The following is a 25719-nucleotide window of genomic DNA, read 5'->3' as shown; positions in this document are numbered from 1 at the left end:
AATATTCCATCTGCTTATGGATGGACCTGCCATTCAAAGCACTCCAATGCATTATGGAAAAGTGAGAGTCTGACATTTACAAAGGCAAGAGACTCATGACGTGACAGAAGGATTTAGTCAGCCGGCCATGTAATAAATACCGAACATTGGTTGAAAGTGAATTTTCAGTGCATTTTCAACACATTTCAAGACATTTTAACCACATAAGACTAGGGGAGCACCCGTGGGTACAGAGGGGGTCAAATTGTCAATCAATTTTCTCCGTAGTCTTTCTCTGGATTCTGTGTAATCCTCATTAATCCCAATTTTACAGCATCTGTTCCCAGAGGACGAGGACGGGGTTGCATAAAGCATTGTTACTCGTCACTGATCTAAAAGTCCATGTAATTGCACCTTTCTGCTGTATACATCAGTGGCAGAAAATGAAAAAGCATGGAATAATGAAGCAGCACCCAAAATTATTTAATGATAAAAATTAATTTCAATAATAATATAACAAATGTATTCCGCTCATCAATTACTTTAGTAACACTTAACAATAAAGTTTTATTCGTTAACATTATTTAATGCATTAGCATGAACAGTTATTTTAAATTGCAATAATATTTCACAATATTACAGTTTTTACTCAAATAAATGAGGCCTTGGTGATTTCTTTCAAAAAATCTTTTGAACAATATGTGGATGTAACGTGTTATCGTAACATGATTTTTCTGAATTATTTCTTCTCAAGCTTCCACCTTAATGTGAATTCTCTAGGGTCAAACTATAAGTCTGTATTATTGGTAAATCAAGTCTCTTGCCATTAAAATCCATATGCGGTCTCGTTTCTTATCGCATATCACTGGCAGGTTTCCATTCAGCTTTATTCCCTCTGTCTAGACTGTGGCGCTGGGCGGCTCAGCTGAGCCCTTCCTTCCCTGGAGGATGGCGGGGAATGTTCCGGCTGGTACTTTGCCGTCAGTGTCACTTGTGTGCCAAAACTAGTGACAGGCACATTTGGACCCCCGCCATATGTTTTTACATGAGTTGGGCTGATGTCACCCACAGGCCAAAGACGACTTTAGATGATGCCATAGGGTGAACTGAAGTTGAAGTTTACATATATATTATTTCAGTTAACTCTTATTTTATTTCAAGTTACATATATGGTTTTAGGGACTGTTTACACGACACCGTTTTCAATAAAAAAATGTAAAAAATTGTATGCATTTTTCTGCTCATTTAGGCAGCCTGAAAACGCAAGCTCTTGAAATCGGATTTTTAAAAATGATACCGTTATCGCCTCCATTTAAACTACAAAAATTTGTGAAAACTAATGTGCTAAAAATGAAAATGAAAAAAAGAGCATTCGTATTAGGTGTTTGTGTTCAGTCTAAAGGATTGTAGTGTTTCTTTACAAAGTGACATCGCCATCTACTGGCCATACAGCCATTTTAGTCGTTTTCGTGGATCCTTGTGAACGGGATTGTTTTGACAACGTTTTCGTCTGTATGGGAATAAAGCAAAAGAAAAACATTTCCATTTTTAGTACGTTGTTGTAGTGTAAACATACCCTTAAGTTTTAGTTAACATTAGTATAACCTTGGCTAAAGATGAAGGGTCTCATCTCAAATCCCAAATACACCCCCATCTTCCTGGGGGTGTAATTTTGAAAACGTACTCGGTTACTAACGTAACCTCGGTTCTCTCTAGAGAGGGAACGAGTACTGCGTAATATCTTACGCTATGGGGAAAACCTCTTTTCCACGAGATATTGAAGCCAAAAATTATCCTTTAATTTTGATTAATGTAAAACGCTGTGCGGCAGCGTGCAGACATAGGCAAGACGGCTCGCGCGCCTATTGGCTGCCCTGCGGCAACAGCAGCAAGCCTATCGAGAGAGGCCCTGCGTGACGTGACATCCAATGGGGGTGCTTCGCGCCCATTTCGTCGCGTCCCGCCAGAATAGGCGTGGCCTTGGCCTATAAATACGCTCGACAGGCTGATACAAACTGGTTTTCAACGCTGAAGCGAACCAGCGCTGTTGTATGCACGGCAAGATACGCAGTACTCGTTCCCTCTCTAGAGAGAACCGAGGTTACGTTAGTAACCGAGTACGTTCTCTTACGAGAGTATCTCTCGTACTGCGTAATATCTTACGCTATGGGGAACACAATGTAAGACGCCGTGCGTACTGGGATCCGACACCAAAGTCCCAAGGGCAGTAGCCCGGGGCTCATATAGTGCATAATCACCGTAGACTCACAGAGAGTCGGAGAAGAGAGGCTACCAGCATCATTCCCCACGAAATAGCATCCCATAGGAGCTAGTTATGTCAACAGTATATCCCGCAGACAGGGTGAACGCGTTCAGCCTGAACTGGGGAAAAATACGGGCTATTCAACACCCATGGAGCTGTTCCATCGATCAGTGAGCGATACTCAATCAAAACTCAGCATTCTGCGCCGGCGCAGCGGGACAGATAGTACTGAATTCTAGACCGACAGCAGCTTGGCCTGTAAGGCGGGAACTTCTAGGTTATAGAACCTTATAAATGTAGACGGCGAGGCCCAGCCCGCCGCCATACAGATATCATGCAAGGAAATCCCACTAGACCACGCCCACGAAGAGGCCACGCCTCTCGTGGAGTGCGCTCTGACACCCAAAGGACACTGCAGGCCCTTAGAAGTGTAAGCCAGCACTATGGCATCGACTATCCATCTGGATAGGCTCTGTTTTGATGCGGCCAGTCCCTTGGAGCGTCCGCCAAACAAAACAAAGAGCTGCTCGGTCTGCCTGAAGACAGACGAGCGGGACACATAAGCCCTCAGCGGCCTGACGGGGCAAAGGAGATTAGCATCCGCTTCCTCATTGTTCACCGGGAGGGCGCACAGGGAAATAACCTGGGCCCTGAACGGTGTGTTGAGGGATTTTGGCACGTACCCGTGCCTTGGTTTGAGTATGACTTTTGAGTCATTAGGCCCAAACTCAATACAGGACGCGCTTACTGAAAGCGCTTGCAAGTCCCCCACGCGCTTCATTGAAGCAAGAGCCACAAGAAATACCGTTTTGAAAGACAGGTGCTTCATGTCTGACAAATGGATTGGCTCGAATGGGGCACCTTTCAGGGCTTCCAGAACCGTAGAAAGGTCCCACATAGGGACTGAGGGAGGTCTGGAAGGATTCAGCCTCCGAGCTCCCCTGAGGAATCGCACAACGAGGTCGTTCTTCCCCAGTGACTGGCCAGACGTCGGTTTTGCAAACGCCGCTATGGCCGCCACGTATACTTTGAGCGTGGACGGGGTTCTACCCTTATCCAGCAGCTCCTGAAGGAAGGAGAGCACTTCCGTAACCCCGCAGTCTACGGGTGAAAAGCCCTGAGCTTGACACCAGGTAGAGAACACTGACCATTTCGAGGAGTAGAGCCGTCTAGTAGACGGGGCCCTAGCCTGCGTGATCGTGTTTAACACTCCCTCCGGGAGGTTAGCGGGTACCCGTTGATGGCCCACACATGTAGGGACCATAACTCCGGGCGAGGATGCCAAATCGAGCCCTTTGCCTGAGAGAGGAGGTCTCTCCTCACCGGTATCGGCCACGGGGCAGTGCTGGCCAGCTGCATCAGGACTGGGAACCAGGTTTGGTTCGTCCATAGCGGAGCCACGAGCAGCACTGGGCATCCATTTTCCCTGATTCGTTCCAGCACTTGAGGCAGGAGCGAGACGGGGGGTAAAGCATAGAGGGGGCGTCGGGGCCATACGTGGGCCAGCGCGTCCCTGCTCTTGGAGAAAAAGTTCGGACAGTGAGCGTTTTCCTGGGACGCGAACAGGTCCACCTGCGCTCTGCCGAATGTCTCCCACAGCAGTTGGATCGTCTGCGGGTGCAGCGACCATTCCCCTGCTTGGACATTGTTTCTGGACAGTCTGTCTGGTCCAAGATTCAGGTGACCAGGCACATGCGCTGCTTTCAGTGAAAGCAGGTTGTGCTGAGCCCAGCCCAGGGAAGCGTTTCGTCAGCCTGTAAAGGCTTCGGGACCTGACGCCGCCCTGGTGATTTATGTACGCCACCACTGACATGTTGTCCGACCGGACTAAGACGTGGCGGCCTTTTATCTGGGGACAAAAACGCCTTAGCGCGTTGTCTACTGCCAGCATTTCTAGACAGTTTATGTGTAGGAGCTTCTCCCGTTCTGACCACTGGCCAAAGAACGGTCTGCCCTCGAGCAGCGCTCCCCACCCCGAGGTGGAGGCGTCCGTGGACACCACCATCACACTCGAGGGAGTCCCCAGACTCACGCCTGACTGGTACCAGTCGGCTTTTTTCAAGGTTTCAGAGCCGAGACGCATTTCCTGTCGACCCTGAGGCGAAACAGACCAGCGGCCCAAGCCCCGGGCGGAACTCGTGCTTTCAGCCATAACTGCAGTGGGCGCATGCGAAGCAGGCCCAGCTGAAGTACTGAAGATGCTGAGGCCATGAGGCCCAGCATTTTCTGAAACCGTTTGAGCTGGACTATAGGGCCGCGGCGGAAGGATTTCACGGCGCGCTGAATGTTCAGTCCTTGCTCCGGCGACAGACGTGCTGTCATAGACAGCGAGTCCATCACTGTTCCCAGAAAGGAGATTTTCTGGCTGGGAGACAGCGAACTCTTCGCCCAATTGACTGTGAGACCCAAATTCTCGAGATGCTCGAGTAATGCGGTCTTGTGTTCTATGAGCTCTGATCGTGATCGAGCTAGAATCAACCAGTCGTCCAAGTAGTTCAAAATTCGCATGCCCTGAAGTCTCAGGGGTGCGAGAGCCGCGTCCATGCACTTCGTGAATATACGGGGTGCTGGAGACAGGCCGAACGGTAGGACTGTGTATTGATATGCCTGGCCCTCGAAGGCGAATCTCAAGAATCGCCTGTGACGTGACGCAATCTGTATTTGGAAATAGGCGTCTTTCAGATCTATTGACATGAACCAGTCTCCCTGGCGCACGTGCGCGAGGATTTTGCTGGTTGTCAGCATTTTGAACTTGCGTTTCAGAAGCGCTTTGTTCAATTGTCGCAGATCTAGAATGGGTCTGAGACCCCCGTCTTTTTTCGGTACCAGAAAATATCTGCTGTATACACCCCCTTCGCTCTGAGCCTGAGATAAAGGTTCTATGGCCCCTTTGCTCAGTAGTTTCGCTATTTCGGTTCGAAGTAGATGAGATACTTCATTGTCCACCGTGGTTTCGACACGCGCCGTGCAACGGCGGGGACGTCGAGCGAACTGTAGCGAATAGCCTCTCTTTATAGTGTTCAACACCGATTCTGATACCCCGGGAAGCATTGCCCATGCATTCGCGTGGATAGCTAGAGGCAGAATGATATCCGGGCTCTGGCCGCGGCACAGCGGCGGCTGCAGAGCTTCGGTGTGCTGAGACATGAACACTGTGTTTAAAGTGCGCGAGGCGGGGGGCGCGCCGATCACGGCGGGCAGCCTGTTCGCACTCGCTTTCTCTATGACAAATTGTGGAGAGAGAACGAGCGGGACAAACCCCGTAGGGTTCAGCGTGTCTGTGAGTGAATGTGGGCGCGGGACAGCGGGCACATTTACTGCACTGAAAACACCGTCGGCTTGCGCTGACTGAATATGTGTTGGTTTCGTTTTTACAGAAACCGTGGGACACGAACTGTGTAGTGTTTGTGGGCACTGTGTCGTGGGCACATTCACTACGTTTGCACAATCGACATGAGTCGATTTTATTTGTGCTAGCCCTGAACTGTGGCGGGCTGTGTCTGTGTGTGGGAATGGGCACTGTGACGTGGGCATTCTTACAACACTCATAACACCATCGGCTATGGCCGGGACACCAGAAAATACACTCTTTATTGGATTTATCTGGGTCGCCGTAAAAATGGCGTTAATGTGCAGGCAAGCGGGCTGTGGTACCGGCTTGTTTACTGCGAAATACACTGGAACAGTCACATTGTTTGGAACTGAACGAGCGAGAGGTTTCGGTGGAGTCTGGCCGCGGCGAGACTTAAACACCGTGGGTCTTAGCTGACTGTATGTGTGTTAGTTTCGTTTTACAGAAAACGTGGCACATGCAGCGTGTAGTGTTTGTGGGCACTGGGTTGTGGGCACATTCACTACATTTAATGCACAATTGACATGAGTCGATTTCATATGTGCGAGCCCTGCACTGTGGCGGGCTGTGTTTGTGTGTAGAAATGAACACTGGGCTGTGGGCATTTTCATTACACTCAAAACACCATCGGCTGTGGCCGGAATACCAGACAATACATTGCTTATATGATTTTTCTGGGTCGCCGTGGAAACAGCATTTGTGTGCAGGCAAGCGGGCCATGGTACCGGCTTGTTTACTGCAAAATACACTGGAACAGTCACATTTTCTTGGAACTGAACGAGCGAAAAGTATCAGTGCAAGTCTGGCCGGGCGAGACTAAATTTTATCTGCTGCGAGAGCTGGGATCGAACACGGGTCTCCCGTGCGATGGCTGTAGGTTTCGCCACTGAACCACAGGGGGAAACGACAAAAGCCTAAAATAGCTCGACCACATAATAGAGCGTCATCACAGTTTTGTGTGTGTTGGCGTTTGTTTGCATGCGTGCGTGTTATACAACAGGCTCATAGCTGCAATATTGACATTTTCAGCCGCTCAAACTAAGAGGAACTGAGAAATGTTTGAGGAATGGAGATTGGTCCGGCCTCGGCGGGACTAAAAATACACTCTATCCTCATTTCGCCGATGACGCATGCCCACGGGGGGCGGGGTAGCTTTCTTATAACGTAAAGAAAAGCTAGCCGCGGTTTAATGCTGGCCCGTTTCCCTGACGACTCGCGGGCAGAAGGGGGAGATCCACAGAGCTCGCCCAATCCTCACTGTCCGACGCGGGGATATAGCAGCTGGCCTCGTCTACAGATGCAGCTATCTCGTCGTCATTAATGGCGGAAGCGGCGGCGCGCGGCGGCCGTTGTCCGTCAGTGAGCGACTCGATTGAAGCTGGTGAAGCTGGCGGGCGAACCGGCGAGCTTTCACGGCTGGAGAAGGATCAGGGACCCGCTGAGTACGGCGCTTTGCGGCGCGGCACTACAGCGGGCGGGAGTCTCACTCACCATGGCAATAGCTGGCCTCCTCTACCGATGCAGCTATCTTGTCGTCACTAATGGCGGAAGCGGCGGCGCGCGGCGGCCGTTGTCCGTCAGTGAGCGACTCGATTGAAGCTGGTGAAGCTGGCGGGCGAACCGGCGAGCTTTCACGGGCTGGAGAAGGCTCGAGGACCCGCTGAATACGGCGCTTTGCGGCGCGGCACTACAGCGGGCGGGAGTGCAGACTCGGAGAGAAAATGCCAGGCAAGTCCTCAGAGTCACCATGGCAATAGTTCCACAGGAACGAAGCGTCTTCAAAAAGACGCTTGCTCTTTTAGAACAGATACAAAACAGAGATAGAGTGTGAGTCGCAGCGGCGAACACACACTCAGCAGTGAAAAGGATATGAACGCCGGAAAGCGTAGCAGGTACGGCGGCTGAAGGCGGCGAGGTGTAGGCCAGCGACTTCAGGCTCGAAGGCTCGTCCCGCAGAAGGCTTACAATCAGACGGCGCGGCTTCTCACTCCGGATCCAGCGATGCAGTAGTGCTTCGCTGAAGAGTTGAAAATCAGTTTGTATCAGCCTGTAGAGCGTATTTATAGGCCAAGGCCACGCCTATTCTGGCGGGACGCGACGAAATGGGCGCGAAGCACCCCCATTGGATGTCACGTCACGCAGGGCCTCTCTCGATAGGCTTGCTGCTGTTGCCGCAGGGCAGCCAATAGGCGCGCGAGCCGTCTTGCCTATGTCTGCACGCTGCCGCACAGCGTTTTACATTAATCAAAATTAAAGGATAATTTTTGGCTTCAATATCTCGTGGAAAAGAGGTTTTCCCCATAGCGTAAGATATTACGCAGTACGAGAGATACTCTCGTAAGAGAACTGAGGGAGCTGGTTTCATTGGACACATTTAAAGTAATTTTAAACGATTTGGAGAATGACACATCGGCTGTAGATGTTTTAAGTAGTTATGTATTGATAGTGAAACTGATTGGATTTGCTTGTGTGTGTATATGTGTATGTATTGATGGATGTTATTTGTTAAACTCAAACGAGCTGTGACAGGACGCACTTGTAAAAGAGATTATTAATCTCAATGTGCTTCTTTTCCTGGTAAAATAAAGGTAAAAAAAAAAAAATTCTTCCATTAATTGGACATACAGATAGTCATGCCACAAACTCACGTCATTGGTTGTTCCAGTGTTGCTATGCTGGCTGGTTTAATGTTTTGATAGTGTCAAATATTTACATGTGTGAGGAAATAAACCTATTAATGGCTTACTAATAGCTTTCTATCCACATTAAAGACATTTACTTTTGCGAATGGGTGGCAGACTAGAATATAAAACAGATCTGCTGCATAGTTTTGATGCATTTCCCTAATTTTCAGTGACTCCTCCAAACCTTCCTTTAGATCGGTTTGGTCTTCCATCAAAGAGTTGTCTCTATATAGATAACAGGCCTAAGCTTTAATCGCATTGCTGTCTCACCTCCTGGCATAATGGAGTGCATTGTGGACATAAAGGCTGACTCTATAGAACACAATCACCAATGGATCAGTGTCAATAAGCCAAATCCTCTTAAATCTCCCAACGATCACCCAGTCCCACCTCTGAGCATTCAACTACTTCCTCATAAACATTTAAGCTGCCAACAGAGACTAAGCAAACAGATCACCTCCCCTAATATTGACCTAAGCTATTGTCCCAGCCAGTCTGACAATGATATTATTTCTTACTAGAGATGTTCGGCTAGAGATACTCCTATGGGTTTTGTTTTGCTCACGGTTTTGTCACGGACCACCTCTCATAAAAGAATGTCCAGCATGTCCAACAGAGAGTGTTGTGAACCGCACAAAACGGTTGGGTCCTTATACATTACTTACATTTTGCTGTGGTATTCTAATCTGTACAAGTTATTCAAATAATAGGTTTTTTTTTATGTTCAGTAGCATAAGAAATAAAATCAGGATTAGATAGATAGATAGATAGATAGATAGATAGATAGATAGATAGATAGATAGATAGATAGATAGATAGATAGATAGATAGATAGATAGATAGATAGATAGATAGATAAATAGATAGATAGATAGACAGACAGACAGACAGATAGATAGATAGATAGATAGATAGATAGATAGATAGATAGATAGATAGATAGATCGATAGATACAGTAGATACAGTAGATACAGTAGATAAATAGATAGATAGATAGATAGATAGATAGATAGATAGATAGATAGATAGATAGATAGATAGATAGATAGATAGATAGATAGATAGATAGATAGATAGATAGATAGATAGATAGATAGATAGTTAGTTGCGGTTTACTAGGGAAACAAGAATTGCCTTGCCAAGTTTCTGTATTTATAAGCAATTGCAGAGAGCTGATGAAAAACCCCCAGCATAAATCAAATACAGTGCACCATGACAATTTACACCAGTATATGATAAAACACTGCTAAGACTGTACAAGACAATGTTGTGTGCTAAAAATTGGATTTGCTTTAATTTAAAAACCATTTGTGGTAGTGATACTTACATGTACATTGGTTGTAGTTGCAAATGAGATGTCTTCTGTGGCCCTTGGTATCCGTATGAATCAAACCCTCCTATAAAGTCAACTAAAGAAAAGAGAGAGAGAGAAAGTAAGAGGAAAATGGGGAAAGACCGAGAGGATTATTGAATGCTTTTTAGGGTTGTAAAAAGCACCTTTTGGTTTTCTACCCCATGTGTGTCAGTGTGATAATCATGTGTACTGGATGAACAGCGACCGGACCCTCTATGAGACTGATATCTTTGGAGGCCGGCTTGTGGCACGCTGCCGGTCGGATAATATGATAGGCTAACATAAGGCAAGCTGACAGGATTAGCCCCCCGGCCTCTCTGCGAGGGCCCACCAGCTGTTTCAGGCCCTGGAAGACCCGAGTATCTGGGCTTTCCACAAAGATGCAAAGGTAATAAAGTGTGTGATAAAGATCCAGGCTCTGGAAATCCAAGGCTGTTTCCTAGACTAACGAACACAGGAGATAAGCTGTGGAATTAGCATAGAGCTTCTCTCATGCATCCCAAACAGAAGGAGAGGGGAAGACTGAAATGTATCATTCTGATGATAGATTTTAGGGGGCATATACCTACAAATCCCCTGATCCACGAAGGTCTCATTGTTGAATTAAACCTTTGTCCTGATCAGTGTTATCTGTGGGCCCGCAGAGGTCAGTCTGAAAGCTTGTGCCAGTGTTATAATACTGAGCGTTCACTTCAGCGAGACACTGTTAGCATTTTACACTCTCAACTTATATATTTTATCTGAGCTTAATTGGATTTCATATACTTAATTTAGTAATTTCTTTAAAATTGATTGACAGTCCTAATACAATATTTTAAAACAATTTTTAAATGGATCTAATACAGGATACCAGCTGCGCGTTCTCACGCTCACATTTTATCTCTCCAACGAGTTGACACACAAACCAGTCTCCCCTCTCTCCGGATGAATATTGTTGATGTTACAGGGCTTGAATTTCGGCGTGGGATTGCGCATATTGTGCATAATTTTACTAATTCCAGATTACAGTTTTTGTGCTCACACCCAATGTACATAAAGTGCACCATATACGCACATAAAGCCCCTCTCAGTACTAAATTTAGTTATTTTCACTGCTTATTGCGCTTAAACAGTCAAATGCACACAAAATAATGTCAAAATGCCGGTGTTGGCAAGTATTTACATAAACCCAGTGTGAATGTAGTAGAAAAAGATAACGCATGAGTAACAGTATAATGGGTCCTAATGCATCAGGTCTTAAAGTGACAGCAGCCTAATATACCTGGTGCCAAATTATGAGATAATAATAAACATATCTAGGCCTATAAGGCAGTTTTCCCCATGGTTTCGATGCCAAATGTGTGACGTCACAAATCCCACAATATCCAAAAGAGCCGTTTTTGTGACTTGATTAAATAAATGCTTTGCTTATGATGAGGAGTACATTTTAAGCCATGAAAATTGCAAGATGTTTTAATGGTAAAGACCTCTTATATGTCAAAACAATCAAGGCAAATTTGATTTCTCATATCATGACCCCTTTAAAATGTAAATTACAGCTTTGATGGCAAAGTTGCCATTACTCCAGTCTTCAGTGTGACTTTTGATCAATCTAATGCATTGTTGCTGAATAAATATAATAATTTCTGTAACATCTTACTAACCCCAGACGTTTAAATGCTAGGGCATTAAAAAAATACACAAAATAACATTTAAAATGTAAAACACTGATCATATCAAAAAGAAAGTTAAGCTACGCTGCACTTCAGAACATTCTCATGTTAATGTCCTTTATAAATATATCTGCAGGGGGTAAATGTTAAAATAGATAGCCTTGAGGCTTGAGCTTTTAAAACATTTCCCTTTCCCAATGGAACAAATATCTCAAGTTGTTTTACTGCTGAAATTCCTCCCAGCTAGTCCTGCCAAGATAATGGGAAATGCTGGGATCACTGATCCAGTAATGAAGTAAAAAAATAAAAACAACATACAAGTATGGTCGACTGTGGGCAAGCGGACAGATCGAGGGTCTTATGGGCCGCCTTGAGCTACCGCATTAGCATTCAAAGACATACAACAACCATCTCTCGACCTCAACAAAATGAGTCAAATAGCTATTTATTCTGCTTTAAGCGACACATCCCAGAAAGGAGCCATTTCAGTGGCACCGGCGCTGCAGGGAATTAGGCTGAGATGGACGTTTTCTCCTCACAGACTCCATATAGCAAAGCTTTACGAGTTTTATTGTTTTGGCTTCGCCCTTCCAAAAGCTATTCCTCCAACAAAGGTATTTGTAAACCGCACGCGGAGCACAAAGACTATCAGCATGAGTTCCCACCTCCCTGCAACCACAAAGCCTGATTGCATATCCCCAAAAGGAAAGCCTTAACCTCATTTCCTTGTTATAGATGCAAAAAGTGTTTCCCCACAACTTGTGCGCACTGACACTTCCTAATTCTCTCGCGCTTGTTTTTTCGTTCTCTCAGAGGCAGACTCATTTAAATACTGTCCTTTCTTTAAATGGGCCCTGGGATGTTACCCTTGATAGTAGCTGTAATTACGTGCGGACCGTGTTGATTGGTTTGAGCTGTTCATTACCTATGCGGAGGTGCTTCATGTACTATATTAATTAAAGCCGTAATGGCCAATATGGCTTCCTGATTAGTGTTTCTACATGCCCCAGGGACCAAGCCATCAATATCGTTCACCTGCTTGGAGGATTCAGAGCTTAAACAATTATATTCCTCTGTAGAATCTTCCTATACCCACATCAACACCACTGATAAACTCTCAATGGACACTAAAACTGCCATGCAGCCGCATGTCTTCCATCACAAGCGCTCCGCCAGTCACTCAAACTGCTACCCGTGGACTGATTGGGAGAGACTTTCAAGAAGGATTTCCAATTACACAGATGTTCTAGAATCTTTCCTGATCACTGATTGAGGCAATCAGGAACCTCATTGGACACCGGGAGCGCTGCTGAATTAAGTTTGAGGAAGTTAACTGAACAGAGTGGCGGCAGAAGTTTTTACGATGCAAAGCTTATAGCTCATTTGACTAATCTAATGCCAATAAACTGGTTTATGTGAGAGGATGAAATTATTTAGTTTTTGCACACATTGCTTAATTGGAGAGTTTTATTCATAAGGTATTCTGAATAAGGCTGTTGCACATAAATTATGATTTAAGATGCTTTTCTTCATCATAGGAAGTAGATTAAATGTTCAGCCAAAGTTTAAAGTAATTCACCCAAATAAGAAAATTCTGTCATAGTCATTTGTGTGAGGACCAAACGAAAAGTCATTATTTGTTATTCATGCCCCATGCCAACAAAGGCTAATGGCGTTTGGAATTGTTAATTTGGAACAAAATGAGGGTGAGTAACAAGTAGTGATATATATATATATATAGGGGTAGCACAGACTAGTTCAGTTTAATGCTCTGCCAAGAAGCTTTAAGCTTGACGTCGACTAGTCACTGATCATGGCCTATATAGGGCACAACAGGATAAGAAATCTATGAAGTCAACATTTACGCTCCATTTCCAACTATTAAAATGACAAATAAATGCATACTTCGAGAGTGTTCCACAAGATATGTTTGATTATACAATCTCAGGTTCAGGCTTATCTTTTCATTAATGACGTCATCAGTTACTTTAATCACATAAATGTCGACTTCATGTCGCTCAACCCATGATATATATTCTGTGAATATTTTTAGCATGCTATTGAATATGGCAGTGTTAATGTATTTGGTTTTGGCAGACTAGATCTGTTATGCTGCTGCAGAGCAAGTATAGACTTGCTACTCCTAATGATAGATACACATACACACAGTGTTTAAGGATGTAAGATAGCAGATCTAGGTGGAGCTGGGGGAGGTGGAAGGTTCCAAAGGAACTCTGATAGCGTACTACAGCAAATACAGAAACATACTGCAATTTCAGAGACCAATCAGCTTGTGCCATGTGGTGATGATGTGATTGCTTTCAGATTGCATGCAAATGACCAATCAGCCTGCTCCCTCTAGAGTTTCATGACTGAACTATATATATCAGGGGCATGCAGGCCAAATAAGCTCTGCTTATTTGCTAATTAATATAGACACAATAAATTACTATAAAATCCCTTGTTTGGGGTGTACCATAAAACTTACATGATAAAATGTTGGTGTTATGTATGTAACTGCCTGTCATTTTTTCATTTGCTGAATGACGATAATTTTCTTCAAATCTGCCAGTTACTGAGGGTTCAGTGTAAGCAGATCCATAACAGCTTTGGCGCCTATACGCTCTGTTGTTATGTATCGTCATCATTGTCCCGCATTCTCATTGGCTTGCTGGCATATGGGGGATTTCATGCACAAGGAAAGCTGCAAAGGGAATGCTCTTTAATAATCCTTTAATTATTTAATTCCTTTATTATTATTATTTATTAAATAATAAATCATATATATATATATATATATATATAAAAATATATATAAATATATAAATATATATATATATATATATATATATATATTTTTTTTTTTTAATGTTGTAATCAAATGAATTCAGCCTTAGTGAGCATAAGAGTCTTATTTCAGAAGCATTATTTTTGTAATGCATTCAAAAGCATTAAAAAAATAATATATATAAAGGATCACGCTCTGGCTTGGACCAACATCCCAATGAACTCATGCATAAAACTCAAATACACACAAATATCCTGTACTAATAGATCATCATGCTACACTGGATGTATTCTGCCACAGGGCTCTCTCTTCGTGATCTTAACGTGTAGTGAAGGCACTCCGTTTAATGAGAGGCTGGCCCTCCAAATACGGCCATGCTTAATTACATACAGAGTGAAGTTTAATGACTCTGATTATGAAATTATAAAATGCATTGAAAATACAAGGCAAAGAAGGAGGATGCATAACAAATAAACAGCCACAAACACACTTTTACATGCATCTCTTTCTGTTTTAGTCGGTTGGTGATGAGAGAATGACGAGAAAAGGGGAAAATAAGGATTGCTCTCTGCAAGAGAACAACAGTATTGATCTTGTATGCCAGTGTTAGCCTGCATATGCTTTGTTATTGTCGCTATATTCCTCAAAAGGCTCTCCCAAGAAAAAGTTGCAAGCATCTGATGGCAAAACACAGTAAATGAATAGTTTCTTTATTCTTTGGAACACAAATGGGAAAATGTTGAACAATGTAGAGCCCACTGTTTTCAATATAATGAGAGTGAAACAACAAAAAAAGCACCATAAAAGTATCATAAAAGTGGTGCATATTCCAAGTCTAATGAAGGTATATGATTTGCATCCTCTTTTTTGTGTTCCAAAGAAAGAAAGTCATACAGGGGTGCGTTTCCCGTACAACAACGTAACTTGATGCTTAACTACCATAATACGTTGCACCGTTGAAGAAATCAGCTTGCTAGTCTCGACTGTCGCAAATTGGTCATTCAACTACGTTGGTTAATGATGTCACGCATGTGGTGGAGTAATAACTTCTTTTAATGAATCGGTTGAGATCGAATTAATGCTAGATGTTTTGCTATAAATTACGGACATGGCATCTGAGGACTATTTCAAAATTTTCTCAGTTATTTCGCTCTGTTTCCAGATTCAATCATAGGCTCGTTCTTAAATAGTAGATTATGCGCACTCTTCAACAACAGTGCTTTAAATCTCTTGACAAACTAAAAGACGTAAATTACATTTGTATGTATTCTAAATAAAAGACACAGGTTGTACTGAATGTCAGCTTGCTTATTTTGATCAAGACAAGTATTTATTAAGTCCACATGTCAAGAAAACAAGAAACTATGCTTCTAACCACAGGTCGAGAGCTGTAGTTCAAACCACACAATTTTGCGATGCTGTTTGCGAATCTTCATTAGAACTATGTTTTCGGTAAACACCGATTCGTTGAACTTCGCTGATGATGACAGAACTTGCGACCAAAGTTGGCTAACGATGCTTTCGGGAAACGCACCCCAGGTTTGGATACATGCGAGTAAGTAAATGACCAGAATTTTCATTTTGGGTGAACTATTCCTTATACATATAAGGGGTATTATCAATCAGTCCATTGTGATTATTATGCTTTCAAATCTTTTATCAGGACAGAAAGGCGATCAAAGAGAGTGATCCATGTGTGGTCGTCTGACCATTACAACGGGAACAATTTTGTCCTTGCTTTAAAACACTAGGCCACAGGCTGGTCGTCAAGGATCAATAAAAGCAATCTTTTAGATTCTGGAACATCTAAATTCAACTGTTTACTGGGGCATTCAAACTAGGCTCAAGATCTGTCACCAAAAGCAGGAAACGAATGCTAAAGCATAAAGTGCATGCTCCATATCTGTGAATATAAAAATCTGAAAGTGTGATCCTGTTTGGGTTATATATATATATATATATATATATATATATATATATATATATATAAACCAAAAATACATATATCAAATGTATATATGAGACACTGGACCACAGAACCAGTCACATGGGTAATTTTTTTTAAATTGAGATGTATACATAATCTGAAAGCTGAATAGAAAACGCTTTCCATTGATGTATGGTTTGTTAGGATAGGACAATATTTGGCCAAGATACAACTATTTGAAAATCTGGATTCCGAGGGTGCAAAAAAATCTAAACATTGAGAAAATCTCTTTTCAATTTATGTCTTTATGTTTGCGATTGTGCTGCATTAACTCACAAAAATAAATGTTTTATATATTTACAGTAGGACATTTACAAAATATCTTCATGGAACATGACCTTTACTTAATAGCCTAATGATTTTTGTCATATTAGAAAAATCGATAATTATGACCCATACAATGTATTGTTGGTTATTGTCACAAATATACCCGTTTGACTTTTTGACTTTTTGACATATATATATGTATATGTATGTATGTATGTGTATATATATATATATATATATATATATATATATATATATATATATATATATATATATATATATATATATATATATATATCATGCATCTTTACAGAAGTTTAGGTTTTAAACTACAAACAATGTTATTTTAGCTCGTATATTAGAAGCATGAATGATCTATTTGAGTGTAGGTAAAACCCTCATTAAAAAATTAACAAAAACACACTCATTACTCAGTTATGAAGATATACTCACAGCTGTCCTCCTCTTCTGAAATGAGCTTCACAACATAACAGGCATAGATGAACCCAGCAAGCTGTGAAGAGAACAGAAAACAACACTGATTAGAAAAATCAGCCGCTCTAATCAATTTGCCAATATTAAGGTTAAGAGTAGGGCACCAAATGGAACTGGAATAATAATATTTCCCAAACAGGTTTCACAAACAATTCACAGCCCTGCTCTTGTAAGTTGACGTTGGATCAAAAAATAAAACAAAACAATTAAGTAAAATAGTGGCTCTTTTCAAGTGTAAGTACAACAAGAAAGTATTTTCCTATTCTTAAAAATAAAGTGTGATCTTATACAAACATGTAAAATGTAAAATTTTCTCTATCAAGAAACCGACAAAAATTATCGAGGAATCCAATAAAACGCTCTTTAGTATGACCATGTCCATGTCCCAAATCATGATTTTACTTTGACAAAAAACTGAAAATACATCAATAAAGGAAATGTTTTAGCAAACCTGTTTAGCAAACCATTTCATGTGGTAATTATACCAGAATAAGAAAAGAAACCACCATGGAAGACCATTAGTTAATTTTTTCTAACAGTACAGAAAACACGTTCATGTTTTGGTCAAATGAGAGAGAATCTGTATTAAAAACAGGAGAGAATGAAGAGATCAAAGATAAAGGGAGGCATATTTTCAATGATGAAACAGGTGTTGTACCGACGAGAGCTTCACATCAAACTGAGACACCGCCACAGGAAACGGGTCTTTAGAGCAATGAGGACAGAGAGAAGCAGAAATGTTGGAGTCTCATCGTCTCTGTCGCTCCAAAACACAGCACTTCTGAATCCTACAAGCACACGGATGCACAAAGCTCCTATTTTCCTGGCTCTGAATCACTCATCAGCATCTGTGTTTAGTGAAAAAGATGGTCGGTGGCACACTTGGGACTTGAACAGTGCAAGAGGTGTAAATGTGAAATGATGATGAAAAGATTGTACGAGAATATCGAGTACTGTAAACACATTTACTGGACAAACAAAAGGCTTGGATCTAGGAGCAGACTCTTTATAAAGCTCAGGGAGCACAGCTGTGCTTTTTATAAACCCTCTTCATCAGAGAGCCCTGTTGTTGTGTGTTAAACCGGTGATTTTATAGAACTGGACTGATTGGACATCTCTGATCGAATCAAGAGAAATGATACAGAGGGACAGCTTGGAGTCCATTCGTCTGCATCGCAAAATCAAGGTCTACAAGATCAGCACAAACACAAAGTTTACTTCATTTGACTTAAGTTTACTTGAGCTTTTTCCAAGTAATGCGGTGACCAGATGTCAGTTCAATTTGACCTACACTTGTATGTCCATTTTTTTAATTATTTAATAACAAACACACACAAAAACCTTTCAGTTTCGTATGTGAGGTGAAAAAGGTATACAGATAAAGGCGTAGAAACGTTGTATGGGTTATTTTAGTATGTGCTGAGCCTGTTGGGTATAGTGTAGTTCTAGAAAGTGTGTATCAGGACTCATTTACAGAGCACCATATAGTCCTTGGTTTTAAAACCACTAAAATACTGAAAATAACTCTAACAAATAAATAAATCTTAGTACTTCAGTAAAATCCAGTTGAATTCATTATTTATATCGAAGTATGATTAAAATATATTATACTAATGAATATTATAAATTACTTTATTGATGTTCAGCAAATTCAGAATTTTCAGCATCCTAACTCCAATCTTCAGTGTCACATGACTTTTCATAAATCATTCTAATATGATTTTCTGCTCAAGAAACATCTTTATATTATGATCAATGTTGAAAACAGTTTTGCAGCTTAATATTTTTGTGGAAACCGTTCAGGATTTTTTTTGATGATTAGAAAGTTCAACACCATTTCTTTTAAATGATTTTTGCTATGCTTTGTAATGCATCCTTGCTCGATAAAAGTATCAATTTCTTAAAAATAAAATAAAAAAACCTCACTGACCACACATTTTTATGCTGGGTGGATTAACACTAGTAGCAAAAAACAAAACAAAATTCAAACCAATTAAAGCACTTTCACTATGGACAAGAGAGATGCTCAGAACGTAAATACACAAAATAACATTTTATGAGTAACCCAACATGTTATATTTAAAAGTAATGTTCCTCAACACAGGCCACAATTGTGCTTCGAGTGAATGTACTTTGACATACTCCTAAAAAGGCCACCCAGACTTGAGTTTATAATTAAAAGGCTGAGCGCCATTTGCTTTTCTACGAGATACAAACTCGTGTCCTCGGGGGAAGCTCTACAATGCGGCTGTGTTTACAAGAGTGTTTATGTATCGTCATCATTTGAGCAGTTCATTTAACTAAACTCACAGAACAAACTGTCCAGGACTGCATTCCCGGTCCAATCCCTCCAGATAATCACAGTGCGGCGGTAAATGGGAGGATTTAGGATTCGGAGAATACCTCAAGGTCTTGCTCTCATTTACACGGAATAATGTCCCACTCCCTCCTCCTTCCCAGCGGCAGTGGAGAGCATGAGGCCACACTCACAATCATGCAATCCGTACCCAGACAGGGTCATTTACATAATAGCGCACAGCTATGTGAAGGACAAGGGCTCAATGTAGTGTCACCTCGGCCCAGCACGTATTGGGCCAGACAGTATCCCGGTTCCCAGTTCCTTGGATACAGCAACCAGCATGGATGAGGAGACAATGGAGGCGGCCAGCATCCAGCATCTGTGTGTTTGTGTGGGGAAAGGGTTCAACATACACAATACAGGCTGCTCTTTTGATTACCTGATGCTATCATCTGCCCATTGTGTTTGCAAAAGATGTAAACCAAATTAGTAGGCTGTAATAAATATAGTCTGTACTAGCTGTGTGATAAAGAGCAGAGAAAAAGACTTAGGCAAACAATAACATGCTAAATAACAGCATGGCTAAAGGAAATATACAAATAAAATGTAATGTAGAACAAATAATGCAGAACCTCAAATATCAAAACATACTTCATAATGTACTTTTAGACCAGAAGGACATTTCCACTATTAAATTACATTTTGAAAAAAAAAAAAAAAAGACTTGTACAAAACAAATATATATAATGAAAACATAGAAAATATGTTTATGTAAATGTATTACTACTCAATGCATAAATTACTATACAAAAATACTAGACAAAAATATTCACAATGTAAATGGAATGGTCAGGTAAAGCACACTGCATTGTGGGATACATATTCCACACACTGTAAAAAGTGATCCGTTGACTTAAAAAAAGTGCTGCCTTAAAATTGTCAAGAAAATAAACTACATGATTAATTGAAAAAATAAAGTTATGTTAACTTGACAATTCCACATAACTTAATGTTTTCAATTACGCATGACTTTTTTTTAAGTTAAGTCAACTGATCACTTTTTATAGTGCGCTCCACTGTCATCTGGATATTCCCATGCATGTAGAAAACTTAGAGAATTTAAAGATGAGTAATAATAAGAAATGAGAGAAAGAGTTGAATAGTGTGCTACTCTAAACAGTTCACTCTCTCTCTCGCACGCACACACGCACGCACGCACACACACACACACACACACTGTTGTTGTGTTGTGTACCCTCTTCCTCTGCCATGTCATTCCCAATAGACAAGACTAAATTTAGATTCTATACATGTGAATAATACATGCAGGGTTTCTAAAGAGGTGCTAAATAATTGAGGATGCGTCTGGGAGCAAGGATTGATCTGATGCAAGTGTCTTAAAGTTGAACCTCACGTACAAGCTTGCTCATTCTTCATCGCCAGCAGTTTCGATTAATGAGTTTTAATGTTTAATATGTTTATCTTCAAAGAGTGGAGCAACTGGATTCACTTCACATTGAAAAAAAGGCTTTTGCACATGAGGAACGCAAATGTTATTGAAGCTACATCCGCTACAAAGACTAGTTACACAGAAACAGGCTACATTTCTTACATGACACAGAATAGCAAACTTGTGTGTGCTTGTTAACACTGATTTACTTCCTATTACAGTCAGTCTAAAGAATTTAACTCTTGTATAAGTGCCTCTGAATAAACTAATTTAGCAAAACAATAGATAAAAAAACAACAACAAAAATGTACAGCATTATATGAAATGAAGTGAATTCTGACTTGACAGGAAATGACTTGATTGTCCTTTCCGGCACAAGATCATCTTTGATCAGCCTTGTACATTTACTCAAGTCTGAAATACTTTGGCTAGTTTTACAAAGCTACCATTTAGCCATTAACATCAAACTAGTTTCCCCTGAATGATATCTATAATATTAATATTAAAAGAAGTGCAGTGCACTTTAACAAATCATTTCACTATTACTCATTTTCTGCAATTTTATGAAGAAGTGACACGTCTTTTTCATTCCTCTCTTTGACCCTGAGATTTTAAAGGCCTGTTTTAATTTTTTTGCTGCTGTGCCTTTAAGAAAAATAAATGTAAACTATCCAAAATATTATACACTACAGTTCAAAAGTTTGGACTCGGTAAGAATAAAAAAAAAAAAAAATGAATCGTTTTATTCAGCAAGGATGCATTAAATTGACCAAAAGTGTAAGTAAGGACTTTTGCACTGTTACAAAAATCTATTTCAAATAAATGCGGTTCTTTTGAACTTTCTGTTCATCAAAACAACCAAATCATCATATTATACTGGTTTTCTGAAGGATCATGTGACACTGAAGACTGGAGTAATGATGCTGAAAATTCAGCTTTGCATCCCTGGAATAAATTACATTTTAAAATATATTAAAATAGAAAAAAGTTATTTTAAATTGTAATAATATTTTACAATATTACTGTTTTTACTGTATAGATCAAATAAATGCAGCCTTGGTGAGCATGAGAGACTTCTTCTAAAATGTACAAAATCTTGCAGACCCAATGAAAGAAATCTTCGGATGACTGCTGTTCTCTGTTCTCTTTCATTAAGATCTGTTCTTACAGTTTCCTACATAACCTACTTTTTCTGGGTAGAATAGCTTGGCTTAATCAATTTAGCGTGTTGACACAGCATCAGTCAACCCATTTCTGTGGCAATGTGGATGCCTGCTTCAAACTGCGCTCTCGCACTTGGCGGCTTGGACTAATTCACATGTCCTTGACTTCCTCCTCGGGCGCTGGGCGTCTCTCCAGGTGGGCTGCTCACTCCTGCTTTTATAGACTGCGCTAGTGAGCTACTTAACATGCCAACAACCACCCGTATTCTGACGCACCAAACGTCTTCTGCAATCTTCCAAGTGCAAACACTCATTCAGCAGTCGGCGTTGTATTTTTATTTTTTTCAACACAGCGTTCTCAGCACAAATCAAGGGTGAATGCTTTATGCACTCTTTATGAAATGATTGAAATAGACAACCGGTAAGAACGGCCGTGTTCTTGTAAAACGTGGACAGCTGACACAAAGAAATGCTGATTATATTGCCGTTGGGGTCTTTTATAGGGCGAGAGGGGAAGTGATGTGTTTTTTTTATTACTCATCGTGGTAAAGTCAAATGTTTTTTTTCTCAGTAAAACGGTCCTGTTTTAAAATGGACTGATTATTGCTTGGCACAGACAGAACATCACAAATATGGCTAATACCTTTGATTTATTGCTAGCTCAAGGACACAGATGCGAAAAATCCGACTTTTCAGGAGCTAGTCTGCTAAACTGACCAAAAAAAAAAAAGACTGCTAGAATGAAATACAATAAGGAAACAACTAGTTCAAGAATGCCAACAAATCAACAAACACACAATAATGGTAACAAACAACCTTTACAGTAAGGTTTAATTTGTTAACATTAGTTAACCCAGCTAACCCAGTACATTTGTTACTGTATGTGTTAACCTTTGTTAACATTAGTCAGCTGTTCATTTCATGTTACTTCACAGTGCATTAACTAATGTTAACAAATACAACTTTGGATTTTAATAATGTATTAGTAAATGTTGAAATTAACATTAAAAAAGATTAATACATGCCGTAAGTTAATTATCCATGTTTATGTAGAAAACTAATGTTAATAAATTATCTTATTGTAAAGTGTAGCCATAATAATAATAACTGCAACTCGAAATGAAGGTAAAGGGCTTGTTCAAATCCCTAAGTATTAAACTTCCCTGCATAAATCATCTAATAGAGACAAAATAGAGACTCGATCTTTTGACTTGGGTCAGTAAGCAACCACCCGAAACATCATCGCAACACTATTTTATTACAGTTTAATGGTACAGTATTTCACTTGTAAGTATGTTTAATTGGTTCTTTCGCTCTAGGCTACGGAAATACCAGACAAGCCATCTGTGACCTTCAAAAAATGCCGAAGGAATAAAAGAATGAAACATTCAAAGGCCAATTTAATTCAGATCATCTCAAATAAATTTCAGAGCATTTTCAATATTTTCAATTTTTTTTACAAATGATTTAGTCCTTCTGGTTTCAGAAAGTCACTTTTTAAGCTGCCGGTCCCTTTAGTCCTCGACAGAAAACAGTTTCAGTGTTGACCTCCTTAGGCAATGTCCACCTGGCTGTTAATCTGAATTAGACGCAGTACATTAGTGCGGCTCAGGCCACGCTATAGCTCAGAGCTAGCAAAGGGAAGTCTTGTTAGCAATGCTAAATTAACCTTTTTAGCTTTTTAATCATAGCTTCATTCACCGCCTTGAGTTCTCAACTCCTAAAGAGTCTTTTTATAAGAAAAATCGTGCATTGAGGGAACACAGGTTTTTAAGGAAATGTTATGGAGGCACGTGAGATCACTGGGGTCATTTTTATTTGAGAATATTTGTACTTTGGCATTTACTATGATACTGAATGAGTATTATATTAATGTACCATGGTATTTATATGGTACTCCAAGGTGCATTAAACACCACAGTCCGATTGCCTCTTTAGATAAAAGCTACTGTATGGAAAAAGCAGACAGTCTTTTTTTGCCATAGTGCACTTGCATCAACTAAATCATTTCAATTTGCACAGAAATTATTTAAATGGTCAAAATGATAAATTAATGAATAAATAAATACACATCATTTAATATTATATAGAATATTTAATAAAATAATTCAATATATTTGCTAAATAAATCAGCTAGAATATAGAATCACAAACAGAGGTTTCTCAAGCAGACAAAGACCAAGTGTGGCATTTTTTTCAATCCCAGTGTTGAAATGATCACCTGACACTGCTTACACAGCAATGCCAAAATCAAAAAATGCAGTCGACCCTCTTCCAAACGTTTTTAGTAATTTCTTCAAAAATCACAGATAATAGACTTTAACTCTGTATCTACAGCTGCCAATGTTTTTCTAAAGGGCAACAGTCCGTGAATCAGTTACACACCAAGAGTTTCGCTTTGTTGACAATTGGCAGAACTCAGTGTTAGTGGGGAAGGAACACAAAAAAGTGAGTAAAGCCAACACTTTTATCTCAACTGCTTTGATTCGCAAACACATCACACCCAATTTTCCACTTGCACAATTGAGCAGGCACTTAGCCAGAGGGGATAAGCTTCTCTATGACACAGTAGCACCCAATGCTCATAGAGAAGCTCTGCTGCGGCGCTTCTTGAGAAACACACAACACAGACATTCATAGACTACAGTGCTCCGCATATTGGTGATCTGCCGGACCGAAACTGACACGGCAAGAGAGGAGCGAATGAAGAAATCACACCTCTGTGTCGCCTATATGAACTTTCCAAAGAACGGACACCCGAAAAAGGCAGTTTTAATCCACACACAGTCTTGAGATGGATATTATACTGTATGACAGCAAGACAGCTTTCTCCATTTTACTCTTTGCTATTTAGCATTTTTCTTATTAATAACAAATATGATTCACAATAGCCATGTGTTTCTTTTACAAAGAATCTCTGCTGCATGTCTAGCAAACGTTATTTGTTTTTAATTAGTTGTTAATTAATCAAAGATTCATTAATTAAATATACAATAATGTCAGTAAAACCAACAGGACCAAACCAATTACATAATAATTAATAAATATAAAGTGTCAATAAACATGTTTCTATATAACAGTCCATTTACATTAAACTGGGAAAAGAAACCTGACATGCTACTCAATGCATAAACTGTAGGCTATATTTAACAATTAATTTAAACAATTAAAAAATTACACATCTTAGCTTTAGCTTTGTGTACAAACAAACAGTATACCATGCTGTATAAATGATAAAAAATATAAAATACATATCAGGATTATTTACATTACAATAATGAGAAAATCATTTCTTTCTATTGAATTTGGTGTGAAATATGTAAAAACAAAACAAAATGAGAGATTCATGATATCAACCCATTACAAATAAAATGATGTAATAACAAATATAATATAATATAATATCTAAGCTTTATAAGTAGGTAACATGCTTCATTCATACTATGATGATTTATGCATTTCATCTCTGGTTTCTTTCATTTTTACTGGCTTCTGCAGAGCTGCTGTTCCTTCACTTGATGGTAGTTCATATGGTGGGCCTGAGCTCCCAGCTCCATTGTGCCAGGATTGATTGTCTGCTGTAAAAGCCGACTCTCCAAGTAAAGAGCATAATTGCTCTTTGTTTACAGTAATGAATTCAGACATCTCATTGATCTTGACAAAATAATGTTTGAATACCTGCTCTGCATACCGGTTGCCAAGAGTGCCAGAGGCCTGAAGCGCGATGGTGCACGCTTGCTTCGCATTTCCGGTTTCACACTCTGCAAAGTGACAAAAGCGCCGCCAGGAGTGATGCTATTGAGTTGTGACTCAATACAGAATGGCATAAAACACACAAATCATAAAGGCGGCGCCTCATGAGCTTGTTCAGACGGCAGGAGGAAGAATTTGCAAACCGGATAAGACACACGACGTAGAGCTTGCCAGACCTCACGGCCTCCTGATGTGTTAGCGCTCATATTTTAGAAGGAAAAGATGGGTGGTG

The 25719-nt window shown here is 40.5% G+C and overlaps 1 protein-coding gene across 1 annotated transcript in view; it reads right to left on the bottom strand.

Moving 5' to 3' along the window:
- nkain2 (sodium/potassium transporting ATPase interacting 2) overlaps window positions 1-25719 on the bottom strand; it is a 185534-nt gene that overhangs the window by 4232 nt on the left and 155583 nt on the right. Inside the window, exons 5-6 of the mRNA XM_077219870.1 lie at window positions 16781-16841; window positions 9607-9688 (exon numbers count right to left, since the gene is read on the bottom strand). Of these exons, the coding sequence (XP_077075985.1) occupies window positions 9607-9688; window positions 16781-16841 (143 nt within the window). The remainder of the gene's footprint in view (window positions 1-9606; window positions 9689-16780; window positions 16842-25719) is intronic.

This window comes from Siphateles boraxobius, unplaced genomic scaffold (genome assembly GCF_051911475.1).
Source record: "Siphateles boraxobius isolate OS27281-9 unplaced genomic scaffold, OSU_SipBor_1 8, whole genome shotgun sequence".
Taxonomy (NCBI): domain Eukaryota; kingdom Metazoa; phylum Chordata; class Actinopteri; order Cypriniformes; family Leuciscidae; genus Siphateles; species Siphateles boraxobius.
This window is presented reverse-complemented; position numbering and strand designations above follow the sequence as displayed.